Genomic DNA, 22,987 nt, shown 5'->3' with positions numbered 1-22,987 from the left:
AATCAGATAGATATCAATTCGATATCATAACTTGTTAATTTACTTAGGTTCAGAAATCAGAATATTGAATTTAAATTAAGAGCTATGCCACAGAATGCATATTAACTAGTACAAGCTATGCTTAGCAGAAATGGGTTTTACTATAGAATAAGTCTAACGGCTAGCATTTTCTTTCCTAGGCGAAAAAAAAAATTACCAGAGGTTTTGGGTGTAATAGTGATCTTTATTATTGGCGCTTTTTCTTTTCTTGCGATCCGTAATACTTATTATTGAAAAATAGATAAGATATTAGTTGTGCAGTTTGTATATCGCGTGGGAGCCGTGATTTTTTCGAGATAAAATCTATCCTAAAAATGAAATGAGTCAAAGGACTACAGTCACCGACATAGTGCAGAGAATCAGTACGCTGAAGTGGAACTGGGCTGGTCACGTAGCTCGAAGAACAGACGATCGCTGGAGTAAACTTACTCTGGAATGGAGACCAAGGCTGGGAAATCGGGGTGTAGGTCGACCTCCAACTAGGTGGGACGACGATCTCCGCTTAGTTGTAGGCCCATGTTGGATGCGAGTAGCAGGAGATCGGTCATCTTGGCGTTCATTGAGAGAGGCATATGTCCAGCAGTGGACGACTATAGGCTGATATGATGATATGATAAAAATCTATCCTTTTCTGAGACTCAAATGTGCTAACATCAAAGTACAGCCTACAGGTAGAGTCTACGTACAGTGTACACTTTCACATTTATAATATTGGTGAGCATTTTTAGATGGATGTAAATTTTTGAGCCCTATGACCTATCCCGGAAAGCAAATTTCGGTGGTCACGTCCCTCAGCCATGAGGATACGACTAGGAAGAAGAAATTTTGACTTCTTAGTTCTTAAGGGATAAATATGTAGAAACTTAATTATCGTGTTTGGCTCTATTCAAATCTATGGTTCTTAAATTACCTATTCATATAAGTGCAAAAGCAAACAAAAAGTGTCATATTCCTTTTGTTATGCAAAAAATTGCGTAAGAGCAAATTCAAACGCTGTTTAACGTTTCAATTGAACATACCAATATGATGTTTACAAATTGTGCCTTTCTGATTGGCTGATATTTTCAAATTTTATTGTTTCGTTATCGCTATGAGTTTGTCGTAAAATCTTGAGTAAGATTTTTCACGGAATAGGGTACTAATTAAAAAGTGGAAAATTTTCTTTGCATCGAATAGGCTCTGAAACTACTGGACCAATTTTTATTAACTTTAGCTTAGACATAGAGACTGCTGGGGCGGACATACGTAGGAATTGTTTTAACTGTGAAAAATGTAGAAAAAAAGTTACATTTTTATAAGTTAAATAACACTTATTTTATCAATATTATGATTTATGTATGTAGTTACGCATGTCGGCAATTTGCAGTAAATTTTATTATTACTTACACAAATTTAATGCTTGTTTTATCACGAAACATAAAGTGTTGCACAAACTTATTTACAATTTAAATCGTGTCCTTTCAGATTTCGAATTGAATATTTTAGCGAAAATAAATAGCAAATCATTATATTACATAAGTATCTCTATCTGTTTAGTGAGAGATAATTTAGTATCTAATTCTAACCTGTCTGAGGGGAGAGAAATTTTTCTCATTATAATAGAGTTAATAAGTATTATAAAGCTTGTGGTGGAAAGACCGCAAGATTTCTATCCTAAGAAAATATTACATGCTAAATACTAACTAATATTACTCATACTATACAAACTACAGGTAAGCAAAACGTGGTTACGTAATAAATAAACATAATATTTATGTCGTTATTTTAAAAACTGAAACACGATAGTTCTGTTTACATGTCAATACACACCTTGAGCCGGCGTTCGGTAGTTTCAGCACAGCTGATTACGGAGTTCTGGGATTTTTTATCAACTTTATGCTAAATAAAAGCTGATTTTATAATTTAGAAACACTTTCACTTGAATTTCGAACGAATATTCTATATTTAAAAGTTTTATTTTTTTCGTAAATGTTTGCGCGGCAAACGGATAGAGTCGAGGCGCGCGGCCCACTCAGCCTCACAAAGGTTACTGAGTTCGAACTTCAAGAGTTGCAACTTGTTTGAATGGTTGACGGTCTAGTTACTAGTTACTACTATAATTTAAAATTTTAGCATTATTAATTATTAGCTCTACAGCTCTATTCTGTTGTATATGATAAATTATTACTCAGGTTATTTTTCACTGTCAATTTTCGCAACTTATGAAAATATTAGTCACGCACTAGACAACTGGTGGTGTCTGAAGGCATTCCAAGTGGTCCGCGAAGCCATCCTTTAATACAAATTAATATGTGAGAATTCAGAAGTAAAGATTAGGTATGTAGTCACAAAAATCACATGAAATTAAAATCTGTAACTTTTAGATTTTTGCCAAATAAAAAAATGAGTACTAATTATAAAGGTGTGCTTGTTTTCTTTATCAAACAACCCTTACTTTAGGTAAACCAACTAAGTAGTCCCCGGCAACACAAACATTTGGTAAAATGCAGTGCCGTAAATAGCCTTTTTTGCGCCCTGTGCCGTGTGCGAGATTCTATAACTGCGCCCCTGTTTCTTTTTTAGATATTATAGGTACCCGAGCAATGCTACGTATAGGCCCCTCTGATCTGGCCATTCTTGCGCCCCCCAGAGTCTACGCCCTGTGCCTGGGCACCGGTGGCACCACCCTATTTACGGCACTGGTAAAATGGTCCCTCATGAGTCATGGCTATGGGGCATATTAGATTATCATTTATATTCATCATTTATAGGATCATAATATATTATATTATGATCCAATATAAAGGAAGAAATGAATCACATGTCATCATAATATGATGTCTATATTACATTATCCGATATAAATGACTCAATGATCTAGGATCCAATAAAAATGATAATCTAATATGTCCCTAAGAGTGGGTTGCACCAGAGGTGTTGTTATAGTTAAGGCACAGTATAGCAATATTATATGTGGTTAAGGTTAAGTATCGTCAAATGTGGCGTCCACTATTGACTTTTACTACAGATTTGACAGCTCATTTGACATTTTGTTATACTATATCCACACATGCCGCCGGCTTCGGTGGCAAGGCAGTCTGAAAGCCGGCGACAAACCCGGCGGTATAAGCTGGCGGCATGTGTGGATGCGCCAATATAGTTAAAGTAAGTCGGTGCAACCCATCCTAAAAGGTTAAGAACCACTGCACTAGATAGTCATAGAATCATCCAATACGGGAGAAGAGGAACATAGGAGTAGGTTTGGGACATTCGATATTATTATCGGAGACTTCAATTAAAATGGGTAAATGAGGGTGTTTGAAATTCTATTTGCCACTATCGATAGCTGCCATGTGCCACGATAATATCCCTTTTTAATATTTTACACAATTGACAATAGTGAATAGACCCTAAGGCTACATAGCGGCACCTGGTGGCAAATAAAATTTCAAACACCCTCATTGAAAAGTACTTAATAATATGTACAATTTAATACCATCAAACTTAATCATGAATAGACTGCAGTAATGGAAAAATAAATCATTTTTCTAAAATTTAATGATAAACATTTAAAATTGAAATCAAACTTTATATTAAGTACCTACTTATGTGTTTAAAACACTTTACTTACCCATAATTGCCCATATTACGTGCAAGTGATTTCTGGCGAAGGAAGGAAATTTTGAGGCGCCAGCCGCCAAGTCACTTATCTACTGTAAATTGAAATGGTGGCAATTAATATAAAATATTTGGTCAAATTTTAGACCAGGGTACTTACACTTTTTTAACACGCTATTATTAGCTTCATTCTGAAAATGCCCACAAACTTAAAAAAACAATTATTTATTCTAATGCAGAGTCCAAGAAGCGCCATCTAGTGCTCAGTAGATGTGACTTTCCTAAAATATAGAGACTAGAAATAATATATTATATTATTGTCTTCTTTATTCCGGAAAGTAAAATGACGCTTACAAATATTATGTTAGCTAGCACTTATAATATCAAGTAAGAAAAAACTTTATTAATACTTATTTATATCATTACTCTGTAAAACCACCACCGCATGTTAAAAATAATAATCATGACTTGTCATAAGATGGTGATTTTCACATTATTTTGAAATAAATTAAAAAAGGTTAAAAAGATATAATAGTACCATAATTTAAATTAAACACGAGAAAAGGAAAATAATTCATAATCCTCAATCCCCTACCCTATTCCCTTCTCTACCCTTCTCTATTCCCTTCCTTTTCTGATGTTGCGAGTGTCCATGAGCGACGGAAGTTGCTTTCCATTAGGTGACCCGTTTGCTCGTTTGCCCCCTTATTTCATAAAAAAAAATATATTTGAACAAAAATCTCATTATCTAAAGATTAAAACGTTGCATTTAGCGATGCACTCGCCCAACATTCGCCTTTCTTTTTAACCAATGACATAAGAAAGTAACAATACCATAGATTGTAGAACGCTCAGAATAAAACGTAACTGTCAGAATGAATTTTTATCTGTAATTCTTACATCATACAGTTGGCAACTGTTAAAATATAATCATGACCTACTTCCGAAAGACATTAAAAATAATTTTATGGGAAGACATTATATGTTAGTCATAATACTGAATATTAATTTTATAACAGAACTTAATTATAAAAATATTTTTTGTCAAAAATTTTAATGCTTTGTGTAAATTAAGTAAAACGGTTGCGAACTTGATAAGTAGCTTTGGAAAGTTGGCAAACTTGTCTATGACAAAACTTTCATTCTCTCTTCTTTGGGAAATATGTTAGACAAAAAATTAATAAAAATAAGTGAAATTAGTGCTTAAATACGGTTTGTTTATAAATATAATTGTGGTTAAGTAGTTACCAGTGCGGTTTTTAATAAATACAATACTAGCCATGTCCTAAATGTAGTTTATAATGATAAAATAAGAAAATGTTATTGTGTGCGAAGTTTCATGATGGCGGTCCGTCGCGTCCCCCGCGCCTCCATTTCATTGACAGTCCAATTATGACAATACGAATAAGTTTTGATAAAAACTGTTTCTAAGTTTCATAAAGTTATCATAAGTGTGTACATTATAAACTAGAACGGACTAAATATGAATGCGGATCATCATAATATTAACACGGGTGGTGGCCAACCGCCTGGCAATTCGGAGGTTCGTAATTTGTATTTTGTTTATTTTTTACACCCCGGTCGTGTGACGTGATTGTGATGTTTATCGTGGATATATTTGATGATTCTAGGCTCAGAGTCAGAGAGTTCCATCGTCCCAGCAGCAGCAGTCAAGTAGTCTCCCTCCCACCACATCTGCTACTGATTTACGAGTAAACTCCGCGGCAGTCAATGTTGCTTTGTCGAGCGTCGCTAAATACTGGGTGTTCACAAATTTGTTTCCTGGACCCATACCACAAGTGTCTGTATACGGCCTGCCTACAAGCGCCAGACTGGAGAATGGAAAACCTGTCCAGGTAATTATAGTTATATCATGTTATATGTACATAATCCTTACATTTATATAATATGGAAGCACTTTATACAAGTTCTGCATCACTGTCTGTAGTTAATTTGTAAAAGTTCAACTCCATATTTTGTAAATAAGTGATTAATTTAGGTTAATTAAAAGTGTTCAATAATATTTTAACCATAGTATAACATTCTCTATCACCCAGGATCTCGGTCAAGCTCATCAAAGTATACTGAATGGTGATCCGAATATAATTCTGGGTCACCATGGTGGGCAGCAGCCCATAGCTGTCTCTGCATCTGGTCAACAAATACCTGTATCACAAATAATTGCATCACAGGCAGGACAAGGTGAGCATTAAAAATTAGGCTAAAAGCTCTAAGCTTAATTACTTATTTAGTATCTATCATGGTAGGTCTATGAAGGTGACCTAAGTCTACTAACAGATTCAGATCTGTTAGTAGACTTAGGTCACCTTCATAGACCTTGCCATATCGTCAGCCATATAATTTGTAATCCCTTTTATCATCATATTTGAGCAAAAGTTATTCTGGCCAAATATACAAAATTCGAATTTTGTTATATTTATTGATGATTTATTATTTTTTAATCAGCATATCAATGATACTGTTTAAAAAATAACCTACATTCACAAATTTGCATACCTACCTACATAATACATTGTAGATCAATAATTACATCTATCTTTTCAAGATGCCCTGGCTCACTCGCAGTCAGAACTCGGGTCTCAGCAGTCATCCTCGTCCAGCGCACAGGTCACAGCCGGGGGCTCCCAAACCTCGCACCAGGTACCCAATAACCGGGTGGAGTTTGTACAACACCATAACATTGATATGGTAAATTATGTGGTAACACACTCTGTTATAGCGGGAATGCAAATGTAGCTCCTACGTAGAAATAGAATCTTAGACGGTAGGTAGTCTTAGAATTTTCTGTGTTGTAACTTTTACGTATTCAACTCTTTACCATAGTAAAAGGAGAGGAAGTAAGTTATATTCATACAAAGGCACCGCGCGCGGCTTGTATGTGTGCGCTATATTATCAATACGTCGCCACATACCGCACACAACAAAATCTCGGCGGTACCCACGAAGCTAAACTGGCTGAGATTTTATTGTGTGCCACACATACATGCCGCGCGCGGTGCCTTTGTATGAAGATAACTTACTTCCCCTCCTTTTACTATGTCTTTACGCTAGATACTGTTCAAAAAGCTGGCTGTGGTTAGACAAATACGAGAATGTATAGTCCGTCAAGAAAGTGAAGAAATTAAAAAGTGGCAACATCGTAGTGTCATCCCTTTTTTCTTAGATTGATTTGAAAGGGGTGACACTAGGATGTTGCCACTTTTTAATTTCTTCACTTTCTTAACAGACTAAATATGACATTATCAAATTAAAGATACTATTTCATTGCATTTATGGTGATTTTAATAATTTTTTGCTTAAAATAACTTACAGATTTAAATTTTCAAACATATTATTTAAAATCACCAAAACACTATTTCCAATGATGACAAACACTTTTCGTATTTTGTCTAGCGCTACTTTGGCCAGCTTTGCGAGTAGTACACTACTCTAATCTAACTATAATTGGGTACCTTATATAAGTACTAAGTACTGAGTACTGACAATAAATTATTAAAATATAATTACTGGATGTTTACTTTGGGTATTTGCTGAAATGGACACAAGTTGTATTTCTTTGTTTCAGCTAAAATTTCAGTTACAAAAACTATTTAAATTAACCATTTTATTTTAATAACAATGTAATATTTTTAGAATTGTTGCATGAATGTTACTTTTGAGAACTATTTTTAACATTATTTATGCATGATTCTTTGTTATTGCAGCTTCAGTGTGCCGAGTGTGATTTTTTTGTTTCACATTGGATCATGAACGCGTTTGGCTTCTACTAAGATTTTGTATGGGACTACTCACTGCACTGGGCTCACTCCCGTGAGCATCGCTAGGTGGCGCTGTACAAATCCCATACAAAATCTTAGTAAACGCCAAACGCGCTCACGATCGAATGTGAAACAAAAACTCACACTCAGCACACAGTATACAAATTTTGTATTAAAACAAATTCACTTTGAGGCCTATCAAGCATAAAGTTGATCATCATCCTATACAGAGTGTGTACTACTACATATTACATTACGAGTACAATACAATATAATAATTACTACAAAAACACATTTCTTACAATTCTTAACATGTTCCGATTAAATTTTAATATTTTAGAAATGTATATGGTGTCTGCATGTTGTCAGTATTTCTTTTGTTATAATTAGTAAATAGATATCTAATTCTAATCTAACAATAATAACTATATTTCTTTACCCCACAAATCTGAAATGTATGTAAAGTTTTTACACATAAATTATTATGTCCGTAGAAGTCTCGAATTAATATTAATCCCTCGATTGTGGATTCCTAGAAATATATTGTTGTCGCGGTCTAATTCAACCCCTTGGGAGTTGAAGAATTAAAAGAAGTAAAATTCTTTACTTATTATCTATTTTGATGAAATTTGGCATATATTTATAAAGTATTATAGTAATGGACATTGAGTACTTTTTATTGCATAAAATTGTTTTTAAGTTAGGTTCCAATTTGCAGGCAACATCAATTAAATTTTAAATTATATTTTTTCTGCACAGGGACATCATTCTCAGCTTCTTCAACAACAGCTGATGGCTGCTTCTCGACAAGAGCACGCAAATCAGCAGGTTTGTAGAGGTTTTAAGCAGGCAATCCGTCTATCCCTTGGGAACCATGCATTTGCACAAAATGCACTGCAGTCATGTACTGTATTCAGGAGTTTTTGCATAGAGGTGTACTGTAATATAATGGCTAATTTAGACAATATAGAATGGATTATTTAATAATTGTCATTTTGTATTCACGCTGCTTTTAATTAAAAAAATTAAAAGGTGTCTGAGGTTAGTTTGTCGTATAAAATATTTGATGGTGTAGTTTGTCATGCAGGTAGTAGAAATATGTCGTTTAACCTACTGCTACTTGTCTCTTTCGTTTGTGCACCTGTAAAAATGAGATAGCTATTTGTTTTTGCGCAAGTGAAAGATGCTAGAAGTGTTGGGTCAAAAGACAACTTTCTGCTTACTCGGTAACCATACTTTAGTCTTAATTTTTGCCCGGTAGACATTTCTTTACTATTATACAACTTTCTTATGATTTATATTAACTTCTTCATCTAGAACTTGAAAATTAATTATGCAAATGTGAAAAATTATCTAAAGCTGAATTTAATTTAATCAAGGACTTCATTTTCTATGACTTGGCAGTTGGCATGCTTACCACTACTCTATCTGGTGTTAATAACAATATCTCTATGCAATCTTTCTAGAAATAATTTACGATGGAACACAATAAGCATGACTGTTTGGTTCATGTCTAGTTTCAGAGGTTTATTAGCAGCTCTATCTATTTACATACTAGCGTTTTTAAATGGCTCACGTCAAAGCATTAAGATCAGGACAAACCTACGCGTCAGTGACGGAGCGTCAAGTTGTCAAATGTGTTTTTTGTATACAAAACACACATTTGACAACTTGACGCTCCGCTTCGCAGTCGCCTGGTCGCGTAGGTTTGAACAAAGCATAAGGCCGCGTCCCTATCAAACACGGTGCGGCGCCGTCGCCGTGTAATGACACGACGCCGCGTCGGAGCACGGCGCCGCGAACGGTACAACACGCACCCCTATTCATCTTCTGGACAAAAAAATTGCGTTCCTTTAAATGAGACATATAAATCTACTCCTAACCGGTGAAAAATTTTATCTCTTGCTTAAAAATTCGATTGTGATTGGCTGATAGAAAAAACGAAGAAGAATTTACGAATTTACCCATTTCGTCGGTTTCTTTTTAATTCGTCGTCTTAGGAACAACAGGATGTAATATTTATAATAACTCTTTCGCGATCCATATCCAAACAAACACACGTTCGAAATAGCCAAATATTAACGGAATAGGGGCACTGAGCGACGCACCGTTCGCGGCACCGTGCTGCGGCGCCGTCACGTTATTCGATGGGGACGCGGCCTAACCAATCAACAACTCTATTGAAAGTCAGGTGTTTTGCTGTCAGGTGTTTTGCTGTCTTATCATTACTGAAACACATGTTTTTTGCAGATCCAACTCACAGTGAGCGAGGATGGTATTGTGACGGTCGTTGAGCCTGGCGGCAGCAACAAGTTGGTCGACAAGGATGAGCTACACGAGACCATCAAGATGCCGACAGACCACGCGCTCACTGTGCACCAGCTGCAGCAGATTGTGGGGCATCACCAGGTAAGACAGTTTTGGCGACTATGTCCCTATCCTTGTGTATTGTGGTACCATTATAGAAATTGATTATTAAGCAGGTCGCCACCTGCTTAATAATCAATTTCTATAATGGTACATTTGGTTAGGTTATTTCAACTTAATAGTTGTGTTCTTTGAGCCAGTAGGCCTACTACGAATTCGTTTTGAGGATGTGGCGGTACCCACAATTCGCCTAACATTCCTGCATCGCGCTATCGAAGTTTCGGAGAACGGCAAGATATATACAACGTCTGAAATGACGTCAGTGGGCTTCGGCCTGACCGAGCATGCTATCTCGCTCGGTCGGAAGATCTTCCTTTTCGGCCGCCACGAACAACGTTAAATTGGTGACCACCGACAAGAACACGCATCCTTCTGGACATCAATCATCATCAACACTCCCCGCCCCTCCGCACCACGTCAGCAGACATCAAGCATAACCGGGTCGCCTCGACCATAAGCCGCGTTGGAGGTCCGCGCCGGTCGAACCCGTGTCTGGCTTGAACGGGGCAGCCATAGGCTACAACGACCGGTCAACAAGCAGAGCACGGGGTCCCTCTCCTGGTCATTGCACGCGTAGCTTCGGCCCACACCTGACAACACAAGCGCATTGAAGAATACCACAGGTCTTCGGGGGGGAGTGATGTGGCGGTACCCACAATTCGCCTAACATTCCTGCATCGCGCTATCGAAGTTTCGGAGAACGGCAAGATATATACAACGTCTGAAATGACGTCAGTGGGCTTCGGCCTGACCGAGCATGCTATCTCGCTCGGTCTGAAGATCTTCCTTTTCGGCCGCCACTAACAACGTTAAAAGACTCAAACAATCGGACGAGAATGCCGCGTCCTGCTCTAACAACGTCATTTCACGTTTGTTAGAATAGGACGCAACACGTAACATTCTCGTACGATTGTTTGAATCTCAAAACCGTTTCGTGGTACCTGGTTTGACATAGTGAGACTAAATTACATAGCCGCGCCATCTGCCTATGTTCTAAGAAAACACCATCTATTGTCTAACCATATTATATTTCGAGTACATGTCTTGTATAACTTAATAGTCATTTTCCTATCTTGTACTACATACATTATTTTTTTTTTTTGGCTTACACTTTGTAGGTTATGGCTCTTTCTTAATTTAGAATATGGGGTACTAATATATGCTCAAATGTCTCTACTCTCTTGACTCTTGTCCTGTCATTGTTCTCAAACATATTTCATTCATCATAGATCTCCTATCCAAATACTGTTCACGAATATATAATTTTGAGCCTTCATCCTCATCTACTATCCTCTTCAAGTCCAAAGCACTATTTTGCACAGAATGAATTTGAACTTACCCCCTTAGGTTATCGACAGTGTAGTACGTATAGGCCAAGGTACTGGTGACCCAGCAAATGTACTTGTGACACAGAATCCCGATGGCACCACCTCCATCGAGACGAGCTCCAGCGAACTTAGTCTGGCCCAGGTGAAAGACGAGAAGACAACCATCGCGATACCGGCAGACATCAAGGATATCAAGGGAATTGACTTGAAGGTAGGTACTTAGGCACTGGTGGCTGGTGAGAGGGAAGGAAAGTTAGAAGCTAGTAGTTAAAGGACTTATGTGCACCATCACATCAGTCCTTTTGACGTATTTTATAAATACAAAAAAAAAAGCAACAGCCGAACATATAACCTCCTTTTTGGAAGTCAGTTAAAAATAGATTTGTTTTCAACTTTGTTGCGCTTCAAATCGTTTGCGCGATAAGGGTCAATTTATACTAGTAACTAGCGCAGTATCGAAGCGAATTGCCAAAACTGAACATAACAAATTCAACGTTAATTCGTTTATGTTCAGCTTTTGGTAATTCGCTTCGATGCGCTTCGACTCTGCGCTAGTATAAATTGACCCTAAACGCAATTACTATGTTTGCTACAAACAACATAGGCATAATATGTATTAAGTCGCGTAATTTTCGCAAATATGTGTGGTAACAATATTATTACGTGGCTAAGGACCAAGCTATCTGCAGTTGCACTTTTGCCAAAGATGCGACGTGAGATGCATAACGTTAACAGCAATCATACGTATGTTACGTCATAAAAATCCTATGTTACCTCTTTTCCGCTATAAAACCTATCCTATCTAGGGCTCAAAGTATGTATGGATATTATTTGTTCCAGAATGTTGGTGCAATGGGTATGGAGGGTACGGTTGTGAAAATATCTACGGGCTCAGATCAAGATCTACACACCATGTATAAAGTAAATGTGGAGGATCTATCACAGCTGTTGGCTTACCACGAGGTGTTTGGGAAACTCAACACGGAGGCCGCACCACAGGCAAAGGTAAATAAGAAGTAATTTTCCCCAAGTACGTATTTTTCTCAGTAAATTGTGATTCTTTGCGTTTTCTTATACAGTGTGTAACAAAAATAGGTGATAATACTTTAGGGTGTGTACGTGTTCCTTGTAGAGAGTTCACTATGAAAGTAGCCTCGCTGAAAGACGATTTTTTTTTTCACTTTTGTATAGGCAAGGGCCCGAGCGTCACGAGTTTCCCCATACAAAAAGTGAGAAAAAAATTTGGTCTTTCAGTGCTGCTACTTTCAAACTCTCTACAAGGAACACGTATAACATACCCTAAAGTATTATCACTTATTTTTATTACACCCTGTAGAGGTTAGTATGTGAGAGGTGTTGTCAGTTGTGGTCACATTATAAAATCTACATGGGGATTTTTGTAGCGTTAATACTTAATGATAACGCTCACTATTCATTAAGCTAATCACAAAGAAGCCACTTTTGTTTTGTCATAACTAGACCCGGGGAGACCAACCTCGTGAGCCTTGGTTGGCAGTTGGTCTAGGAGAAGGTACTCCGAACAAGAAACCAAAATGTGCTGCCTTGTACACAGGTGTTGGATCACCAAAGGCTAGGACGTATACCCGACACATATACCGAAGAAAACATGCAAGCAGGATTGGAAAACACAATTCCCCAGGAAGGTACCGGCCAAGCCGGAGAATCCTTCTCTGAGAAGACCCCTCTGGGAAACTCAGACAGCCCCATCGTATCAGCAAAATTTTACGAGTGTGAGAAAAGAACTTGATAGGCCACACATTCAATCAAAAAGACCAAAGATGCTGTCGGCTGGTGATAAAAAAGCTCCATCACACAACTCCGCATGAAGCCATCATAGAGGAAATAAATAAAACAGGAAATAAAGGTCACGGTGAAATAATTAATGTTAAATATGGACCCGAAAAGAAACCAACCTCAACATTCTTCGTGAATATCTTACCTGGTCCTAATAATAAAGCCGCCAAATTAATAAAATATATATCATCAATCGACAGTTATTGAGGAGCCCAGAAGAAGAACAACAATTGTCCAGTGCCAAAGATGTCAACAATATGGTCACTCATAAAATTACTGCATGAGGCCCTATCGCTGCGTTAAATGTGGACAGTCACATAAAACATCTGAGTGCAAAAAACAGGATTGGTCAACTCCAGCCCACTGCGCCCTATGTAATGGCCCACATCCAGCTAACTATAAAGGATTCGAAGTTTATAGACAAATCTTGCTAAGACGAACTAAGTCCATGCCAAAGAATCCCACTATGTCAACACTCTAATAATGCTCATAACAAAATTAGTTGATAGGTTAACTAAATGACGGCAATCCGAGTAGCAACCTGGAACATTAACGGACTGACACCAAACAAATATGATGCAGAGCTTTTAATTGAACAACAAAAACTTGACGTTCTACTCATATCTGAAGCACACTGCACCGCCTCTACCAGTTTGAAATTTAAAAACTTTGAATGCTACATCACCATGCATCCTGATGGCACTAGACATGCTGGCACAGCAATAATTATTAGGAAATCTCTAAAACATCACATCATGCCAGAATACAAAACACCGTACCGTCTCGCTACGACAGTGGCTATTGCAGATAACAAGGGCTACATCAATGTGTCATCAGTATATTGCCCCCCAAAACATAAAATCACAGAACAATTGTTTAATTATTTCTTTAAAACACTCGGAAACAGATTTCTGGCAGGGGGAGACTGGAACGCCAAAAATACACACTGGCGATCCAGGCTATCTAGCACAAGAGGAAGACAACTAAAACTCAGTATTGATACTAATAAACTAACAGCAGTCTCTACATGCGAATACACTTACTGGCTCACTGACACATCCAAGATCCCCGACCTGCTGGACTTTTTTATTGTGAAGGGTATTGGTGGTCACTACATAAAATGTGAACCTTGTCACGATAGCTCTTCGGATCATACTCCTGTTATACTGACCCTTAGCGATAAGATTATTGAACATCAGGGACCAGAAAAACTATATAATAAGAGAACTGACTGGGACGGTTTTAGAAACTATATAGAAGATAATATAAACCTAAATGTACCTTTAAAAACTGAAGACCATATAGACAGTGCCACACACATAACCCAATTAATACAAGAAGCCTGTTGGAAGAACACTCCACCTCTAGATTGCAACAAAAGGAGTAATAATTTTCCTCTGGAAATAAAAAAAAAGTAATCCAAGAAAGACGTAGACTAAGACGTGTTTGGCAACTTAGTAGACATACTGTAGTCAAATCTGCATTTAACAATCAAGCCTCGCACCTGAGAAAAATATTAAGGGACTGGCAGGATAGGACTCTCGAAGACCAACTCGAAACACTGACAGCTACTGCAAAGACAGACTACTCCTTGTGGAAATTTACAAAATCTTATAATAGACCACAGATAACCAAACCTCCACTCCGAACGCCAAATGGCTGGGCCCGTTCTTCACAAGAAAAAGCGGACCTCTTTGCTAACCATCTGAAGAATGTTTTTCACATAAATGAAACAAATGTGGATACTGATGACGACATAGAGTCTTATCTCGCACAGCCCTTTCAGATGTCAAGTCCTCCCAAACCGACAACAGTATGGGAGGTGTGGAGTACTATTAAGGGGCTAGAAGCTAAAAAGGCACCCGGCTATGACCTCATCACAATGGAAGTCTTGAAGGAACTACCAAAAAAAGCCGTTATATTATTGACATCTCTTTTTAATGGAATACTAAGAGTTCAATACTTCCCATACTGCTGGAAAATCTCGCAGATACTGATGATCCACAAGGCTGGGAAACCTGCAAACGAAGTATCGTCATACAGACCGATTAGCCTTCTCCCTATACTTTCAAAGATATTTGAAAGACTGCTGTCTAAACGAATTCTGCACTTTTTGGAAAGCAATACCACCATCCCTAACCACCAATTTGGTTTTAGACAGAAACACTCCACTATTGAGCAGGTTCACCGGGTCGCCCAACTAATTAGGAAGGCGTTAGAAAACAAGGAATACGTTTCCTCAGCATTCCTAGACATTCAACAGGCATTCGACAAGGTCTGGCACAAAGGCTTGCTCTATAAAATAAAACAGTATTTACCACATAGCTACTTTCTACTACTTAAATCTTATTTAACAGACCGGTGTTTTCAAGTGAAAGAAGCTGATTCCACCTCTGATTTCTACGAAATACTGGCAGGGGTACCTCAGGGCTCAGTGCTGGGGCCAAACCTGTATAATTTATACACATCAGACCTCCCAACACTAGAAGAGGTAGAGACTGCCACCTACACTGACGACACAGCTATTCTGGCGACCAATAAAAACCCAGTTACCGCATCTGAGCAGCTCCAACTTGGTCTTAACTCCATTACTAAATGGCTTCAAAAGTGGAGAATAAAAGCTAGCACCACAAAATCTGTGCACGTAACTTTTACTCTGCGAAGGGAAGATTGTCCGCCTGTCTCCCTAGAAAACAGCATTCTACCTCACAAAAACAGTGTAAAATATCTAGGATTACACTTGGACAGACGCCTCACCTGGAATAAACACATCACAAGCAAGAGAGAGGAGTTAAGAATAAAATATAAACAACTGAACTGGGCTTTAGGCAGAAACAGTAGAGAGTCTACTGTTTCTGCCTAAAGCCCAGTTCAGTTGTTTATATTTTATTCTTAACTGGAAAACAAAACATTAATATATAAAACAATCCTGAAACCGGTATGGATGTACGGAATTCAACTATGGGGGTGTGCGAGTAACTCCAACATCTCAATCCTACAAAGAATGCAGAACGTCATACTAAAAACGATTTCAAAGTCCCCGTGGCTCATCACCAACATGGAGGTTCATAAAAATCTAGGCATACCCACCATAAAAGAAGAGATACTGAGGTCGTCAGAAAAATACAAAAAAAGGCTGGAGGTCCACCCGAATGCTTTAGCTCGTCAGCCGTAATTATAACAAGCGCCTCAAAAGTAAGGACATCTTTTAAATGAAATAACTATAATATAGTAAACCATGAGTAATGCTATCTACAGTGGTAGAAGCACTCTACCTGCCATATCTATCTAATACGGAAAAATACTTGGACATTTTGAGCATATTGCCATCTCTAGACTTACGACGACATCCTTTCTCTATAATATAAAACTTAAATACAGGTAGCTACAAGGTGTAGCCAAGTTTTGATTTTCAGAGCCCAAAAATCTGTTGAAAAGGATTTCAGCCCGGCTTTATTAAAAGGTTTTATGGGCCTAGCCAGGAGGCTTTTTAACATGCTTTTATTTGCTTGGGATGTATGTATGTAACGGAATCTTTGAACAAGATTTTTACCATTTCCGTAATTAATGAATAAAAATAATAACAAAGCGTGATTTTTTTTATTATTTTAAACTATTGTATTATTCCATTTGTACCCAGGTTATAGCCGAAGTAGAGGTGATCCCAGGGACCAGCGGAGCGTTGGCAGAGTCCGAGACCTCCCCGGGCCATCACGCCTGTGATATATGCGGGAAAATATTCCAGTTCAGATACCAGCTCATAGTACATAGGTGATTAATAAATATGTTAATGCTTAAGGCTTGCACACCGATCATGTAATCCGAGGCTGCGTTTCCACCAGAAATGTGCGAGGATGCGTAGCGAGAGATGTGTTTGTAAAGAACCAATAGAATCGATTCATTTACTTCGCCTCGTTCAGCACAGCTCTGGTAGAAAAGGCTTGGCGGAGCTAGATTTTTGCGCATACAAAATAAGCGAGGAATGTGTGCGTGAGATGTCTTGCGAGGAATGTGTGAGAGGGATGTGTGTTGAGATGGATGTGTTGCTTAGGTTTGCGCATACTGCACCAGCGAATTTTTACAGCTCCGCTACACATCTTCGTAGGCACATTTTCATCGCACAGCCTTGGTGGAAACACCTCCACTTTTCCACAGCACAGCTAGACATCCTCTCACGACACATTTCCATCGCACATCTCTGGTGGAAACGCAGCCTAAACCACAGAAAAGCCGTTGATGTGCTGTCTCACCAATGCGTTACAATGACTCTTATTGTAAAACATTTTTGTGGTTCACTGCATCATTCAGTGAGTATATACTATACAGCATACAGCCTGAAGGATAGGTGCACAATCTAGTATAGGTTTAGTCACATCGCCAAAACTTTTAGCAAAAAAAGCGTATAAAAATGTTCCAAGTTTTATACTCAAAACAATAACTTTAAGTAATTAACCTTAGATATAAAAAATATAAACAGTTGGCTTTAATATAACAAAGGTAGGCAGGGAATAGCAAAGTAAACTATATTCCTTATGTTCCTTATGTATTCCTCGAGATATTAAATTGTTTGCTATAGGCGATATCACGGAGAAACCAAACCTTTTACATGTCACGTCTGCGGCTCGACCTTCGCGAATCCTGTTGAACTGTCAAGACACGGGAAATGTCATCTGGGTAAGTGTTTTTTATGTTATACTAAACTTATAAGCCGTTTTGTATCTACCACTAGATAACGCCCGCAATTCCGTTGCGCCAAAATTCGTTTATAGCGCGAGAACCGTAAACTATTCCGGGATAAAAAGTTTCCTATATCTTTTCCCTGGACTCAAAGTATCTCCACGCCAAATTTCATCAAAATCGGTTCAGTGGTTTGGGCGTGAAGAGGTAAAAGACAGACACGCTTTCTAGTTTGTAATATAAGTATGGATAATAACAATACATATTATATGAGTAAATTTTAAACAAATAGCCTTGGAAAATATTAAAACTGATTATTATCTTTCCTTGTGTTGCATTTAAATAATAATAATGTTATATAGAAAACTAAATTTAATACTCCCAAAACTTATAGACTAATTTTTTTACGGATACCTATACATATACAGGCGAAGCTATCTTAGCCTTTATTCACTTAGCAGAATTAGCTAGTGATAAGAAGCAACTTAAAAAAGTCGGAGGGTTCCGTATCGTTATTAAGCAAAATTTGGCCAAAAAATTGTGTTTCGATGGAAAAGCAAATGCTATCGCCCATGGTCACTCGCAATATTAGAAGAGCTGCAAGAGCGTTGCCGGCCTTAAATAACACAATTAAATCATCTTTTCACCCAGCCGCGGGAGATCCAGCCGAGCGTCAGGCGAAGAGGTTGGCGCAGGACAAGCCGTACGCGTGCACCACTTGCCACAAGACCTTCTCGCGGAAGGAGCATCTCGACAACCACGTGCGGAGTCACACCGGGGAAACCCCTTATAGGTAATTTTGTCTATTCTGAGATGTTGATTTCTAGGTAGATGATGGACCTAAGTAATATACTTTCACAGTAGATAACAATGTATGCTATCTTTGTCTGTTGTAAGACTTGCAATGTATTAAAGCCAAAATGTATACACAGTTATAATATTTTGTTAAGAGGGCGACTAACCCAAAAAATCAAACATCGTCCTTTTCTCTTCACACTCACGCCCGTCTTTCATATGCCAGGTGAAAAAGGACGACGGGGATTCATCGCCAAATTAGTTTTTTCTCAATAACTCCATAAATATACAACGTTTTAAAAATGCGCTAGGTTGATTTCTCAATGATAGAATTCTATACAGTGTGTTAAAATATCAACTTAGCTCAATGCACTGTTACGGCAGTAAATGAAAAATTCGTGAAAATTAGATGTATTTTTGTGATTTTTTTCTATCGAAAAGATTTTAAAATATCGTGTTTTTGCTCAGAGCGAATTCTTAGAAATATAATGTAGTATCTAATTTAAAATTTTAGAAAATGAAACAATTCGGGGCTTATTTTCAAGTATAAAAATTAATTATAAAATCGAAAATGTTGGGTTAGTCGCCCCCTTAATAATAATAATAATAATGTCTTTATTTCAGGCCAAATAGCCCATAATGTGGCCTAAAACAAAAAATAAAAAATAACAACAAATGTGTTAGTAGCTTGGTTAGTATACAATACTAATAATTAAGAGTTAGTATTTGTTAGTAAATTACTTTAACCTATTTCTTATTACTACTGAGGTGTACACTTGTCCAGTATTTTTGAAACGGGCTGTCAATTTTTCACACTAACTTTTTAATAGACTTATCTAAGTTTTTTAACCAAAATTGATTAAATCTTACTCCACTCGACTTTCGCCGCACGACGAAATTACGCTGAAATTACGCTTGTGGCAAAGCGCCTCGTGTAAATACTCTTTTACTTACAGAGCGTCTTCGTTTCTCTTACAGATGTCAGTTCTGCGCCAAGACGTTCACACGCAAGGAGCACATGGTGAACCACGTCCGCAAACACACTGGCGAGACGCCGCATCGCTGTGAGATATGCAAGAAGAGCTTCACGAGAAAGGAACACTTTATGAACCACGTCATGTGGCATACCGGTACGTTGTTTAACCGCTGCAGGAAAGGCTATCACACTGCACTGCGATTTCGCGCCGCGCGTGACCGCAGATTGTTGTAATGTTAGCTTGCTATTTTTTACCACCTTTCTGCTACGGCCACACCACCGCGATAACGCGAAGATTTGCGTTGTAGCGACACTTCTGGCCAAATAATTCTATCGGGAATACGAACGCCCTTCGCGACGCTGTCGGTATATTGCCACACATCTAAAGGTTTTATCGCAACAAAGTTCGTGCGGTTTTCATCGCGCCAACGCGACGCGAATCTTGGCGCGTCAATGTGGATGTAGCATTAAAAATCTATGATATCGCAAAGTAAACTTTTAATGGTCAATTAGTAGAACGGATTATTGTAGAAAATATTAAATTCAGAGCTGGTTAAGTATGTCCAGTGTGATAATAGCAATAGTACAAATTAAAAAAATCCCATGTTAATTATTACTATGTGTAACTTTTATTATGATTTAAGTAGATTAAATACCCAAGCCTGCTGCACCAAACGACGGCAATTCACTAAGGATTGCATGCAACATAATGCAAGGAATTTGTGTTCAAATCGCCAAAGTGATATTACCAGATCTAATTTAAATATAATTTATCAATCAACAATCTTATTATGAATTCCTTGCCTTATTAGTGCAGAAAGTAAATATAAATTGAATGATTCAACTACCAAATGGAAAGTAAACAATTAAAATTATTACTTACCTTCTTTCTGAGTAATAATAAATGAATAGAACATTACGTTCCTCGAAGCATAAACATTTTGAATATTAATTAAATGTAAATCCATGCAAAAGTGTTTTGCAAAATTGGATGCAAGACTTAATATATTTTGTCATCAAAAATATTATCTAATGTTGCATCATTGAATTTATTCACGTCATCAAACATTACAAAGTTGCATCATTGAATTTTAACATTTTATTTTCTGCCCCGCTCTATTAGGTGAAACGCCGCACCATTGTCAAATTTGTGGCAAGAAGTATACTAGGAAGGAGCACTTAGTGAACCATATGAGGTCCCATACGAACGACACTCCGTTCAGGTGTGAACTGTGCGGCAAGTCCTTCACCCGGAAGGAACATTTCACCAACCACATACTGTGGCATACCGGTTTGTATTGCTTTTCTGTTTGTGACAGGCTTGGGTTTAATGGCATATGTGAATGAAATTTTTATATTAAGAATGCATTTGAATATTGAGATGGAATTTTTATTTGAAGTATGATAAGTAATATGTGGTAAATAATGTTGGATTGGCCATTGCAGCCACTGACAGCTGTAACAATCATATTATGGGGCATATCCGACCCCCGACCTCCGTGGCTCAGTTAGTTCCCGGGTTTGGATGTGTATTAAATATGTGTGTGATATCATAAAATCTTAAATATTATATGTATAGTATAAAAGTATTCAATATATTTCTGTTGTCTGGTACCGCAACACAAGTCCTTCGGGTACTTAGCACGGGGCCAGACTAACGTGGTGTGAAGCGTCCATAGATATTATTTAAAAAAAAAAAACAAAAAAAGTATTATAACAAATTATATAGCAAGAGATCCTTATAACATTTGGGAGTCGCACGAAAAAGTTTTGAAGGCAATGAAGGGAGGCCAATGTAGTGGCTTAGTATGTGTGTAAAATATTATGTTATTGAAGATAATGTAGATTCTTGGTTAATTTCGTGTTTTATAGTAATTGTACCATTGAAGAAATTGATTCATAGGCAGATTACGGCACTTTTATTTGGTCGGGTTATGTCAATTCAATGTTAGTCATGATCTGTCTGCTGGGTTTGACACTAAATATGTTTATGATAGCATTTGAGCGATTTTTCAATTTATCAACTTGTATAATTATGTTTTATTTCTACAGGTGAGACTCCGCACCGCTGCGACTTCTGTTCCAAGACGTTTACGCGAAAGGAGCATCTACTGAACCACGTTCGACAGCATACGGGCGAGTCGCCCCATCGCTGCAACTACTGCGCCAAAAGTTTCACGCGACGGGAACACCTCGTCAACCATGTGCGACAACACACGGGGGAAACGCCGTTCCAGTGCGGATACTGTCCGAAGGCTTTCACCCGGAAAGATCATTTAGGTGAGTCATAATAGTCCCCATCGCTGTACTACTGTGCTAAGAGCTTCACGCGACGGGAACATCTCGTCAACCATGTGCGACAACACACGGAGGAAACGCCGTTCCAGTGCGGATACTGTCCGAAGGCTTTCACTTGGAAAGATCATTTGGTGAATAATTATAACAGGAACGGTGCAGGATAGCAGTGCTGGTCTAGTACATTATTCGTTTTAAGTGTCGGATTGCGATACCAGTTCGGAATACTATTGTTGCGCACGTCTGCTACAGTTCATTAGGATGGTTGCACTGACCGTCGCAACTGAATATATTTGCCAATTTCGACCAAAGGCTCTTCGTATGTATAAAATGTCACGCCAAATAATATTATCACATAAGACTTATTAGTTACTAGCAGTAACACTTAATTTATCCTATTCCAGTGAACCACGTCCGACAGCACACTGGCGAATCTCCCCACAAGTGTTCCTTCTGCACCAAGTCGTTCACTCGCAAAGAGCACCTGACCAATCACGTGCGGCAGCACACGGGGGAATCCCCGCACCGCTGCTCCTACTGCAGCAAGAGCTTCACGCGCAAGGAACACCTCAATAACCACGTCAGGTGAGCTAAAGCTACAGGGAATGACTTTAAGATCGCTCGGTGAAAGTGGAAGGAGACATCCAGTAATGTGTCACCGTTGGAATGCGATCTACTAATAACGACACGTCTGGTCTCAGATTTAGGGTCAATTTATACTAGCGCAGAGTCGAAGCGACTTGCCAAAATTTAACTCCAGGGCTTAACGCACACATTACTTCTGAGTTCTGAGATTTCAAAAAGACGCGCGAATTCTCGCGACTGCGCGCGACCAACGCTGATTGGTCTCGCAGAAGTAATGTTTGTGTTAAGCTCTGAAGTTAAGGTTGAATTTGTTGTGTTAAGTCCTTGGTAAGGCATTTCGACTCTGCGCTAGTATAAATTGACCCAAAAGCGTATCTCCGTGCAAACTCCCGTCACGCTCACTCTTTTCCCAACCAAAAAATTCAATATTGCTAATTCTCCTTCAATTTTTCCCGATCGATCTTAAAGTTGTTCGCATTTTATGAGTTGTACAGTCGGAAAAAAGAGATAACTAGAGTCCGGTCACCTTGTAGAGAAAAAAACGACGATTGACCTATAGCTGCCACTTGCTTGTTTCATACACGAAAATATAGATATCCAGTACCGCAATTTAACTATTTTAAATGCAATAATAACACAGCTTGGCCTGTTGTGCAAACTAGTCTGTTTTCTAT

At 38.2% G+C, this 22,987-nt stretch overlaps 1 protein-coding gene and 1 long non-coding RNA gene across 8 annotated transcripts in view; one reads left to right on the top strand and one right to left on the bottom strand.

Moving 5' to 3' along the window:
* Nucleotides 1-2,858: 2,858 nt before the first annotated feature.
* On the bottom strand, nucleotides 2,859-22,147 carry LOC121732765. Its single transcript, XR_006036430.1, has 3 exons — nucleotides 22,138-22,147; nucleotides 17,764-17,769; nucleotides 2,859-2,930 (listed from the first exon to the last, which is right to left on the bottom strand). It is a non-coding gene; the product is annotated as an uncharacterized LOC121732765 (long non-coding RNA).
* Nucleotides 4,804-22,987, top strand: part of LOC121732760 (zinc finger protein 271-like) — a 32,322-nt gene continuing 14,138 nt past the window's right edge. For 3 of the 7 annotated variants that reach the window (XM_042122726.1, XM_042122724.1, XM_042122720.1), the window contains exons 1-15: nucleotides 4,804-5,179; nucleotides 5,268-5,492; nucleotides 5,694-5,838; nucleotides 6,203-6,345; nucleotides 8,175-8,243; nucleotides 9,666-9,824; nucleotides 11,190-11,381; nucleotides 12,011-12,175; nucleotides 16,626-16,756; nucleotides 17,562-17,659; nucleotides 18,314-18,455; nucleotides 19,436-19,587; nucleotides 20,557-20,724; nucleotides 21,486-21,713; nucleotides 22,133-22,313. In XM_042122726.1, coding sequence (XP_041978660.1) covers nucleotides 5,120-5,179; nucleotides 5,268-5,492; nucleotides 5,694-5,838; nucleotides 6,203-6,345; nucleotides 8,175-8,243; nucleotides 9,666-9,824; nucleotides 11,190-11,381; nucleotides 12,011-12,175; nucleotides 16,626-16,756; nucleotides 17,562-17,659; nucleotides 18,314-18,455; nucleotides 19,436-19,587; nucleotides 20,557-20,724; nucleotides 21,486-21,713; nucleotides 22,133-22,313 — 2,258 coding nt within the window. In that variant the 5' untranslated portion in view covers nucleotides 4,804-5,119. The remainder of the gene's footprint in view (nucleotides 5,180-5,267; nucleotides 5,493-5,693; nucleotides 5,839-6,202; nucleotides 6,346-8,174; nucleotides 8,244-9,665; nucleotides 9,825-11,189; nucleotides 11,382-12,010; nucleotides 12,176-16,625; nucleotides 16,757-17,561; nucleotides 17,660-18,313; nucleotides 18,456-19,435; nucleotides 19,588-20,556; nucleotides 20,725-21,485; nucleotides 21,714-22,132; nucleotides 22,314-22,987) is intronic. The other 4 variants (XM_042122721.1, XM_042122722.1, XM_042122723.1 and 1 more) reach the window with 4 other exon arrangements.

The sequence above is a fragment of the Aricia agestis genome, chromosome 12, assembly GCF_905147365.1.
Source record: "Aricia agestis chromosome 12, ilAriAges1.1, whole genome shotgun sequence".
NCBI classification, from domain to species: Eukaryota; Metazoa; Arthropoda; class Insecta; order Lepidoptera; family Lycaenidae; genus Aricia; species Aricia agestis.
The sequence above is the reverse complement of the archived record's forward strand: the minus strand, read 5'-3'. Positions and strand labels throughout refer to the sequence as shown.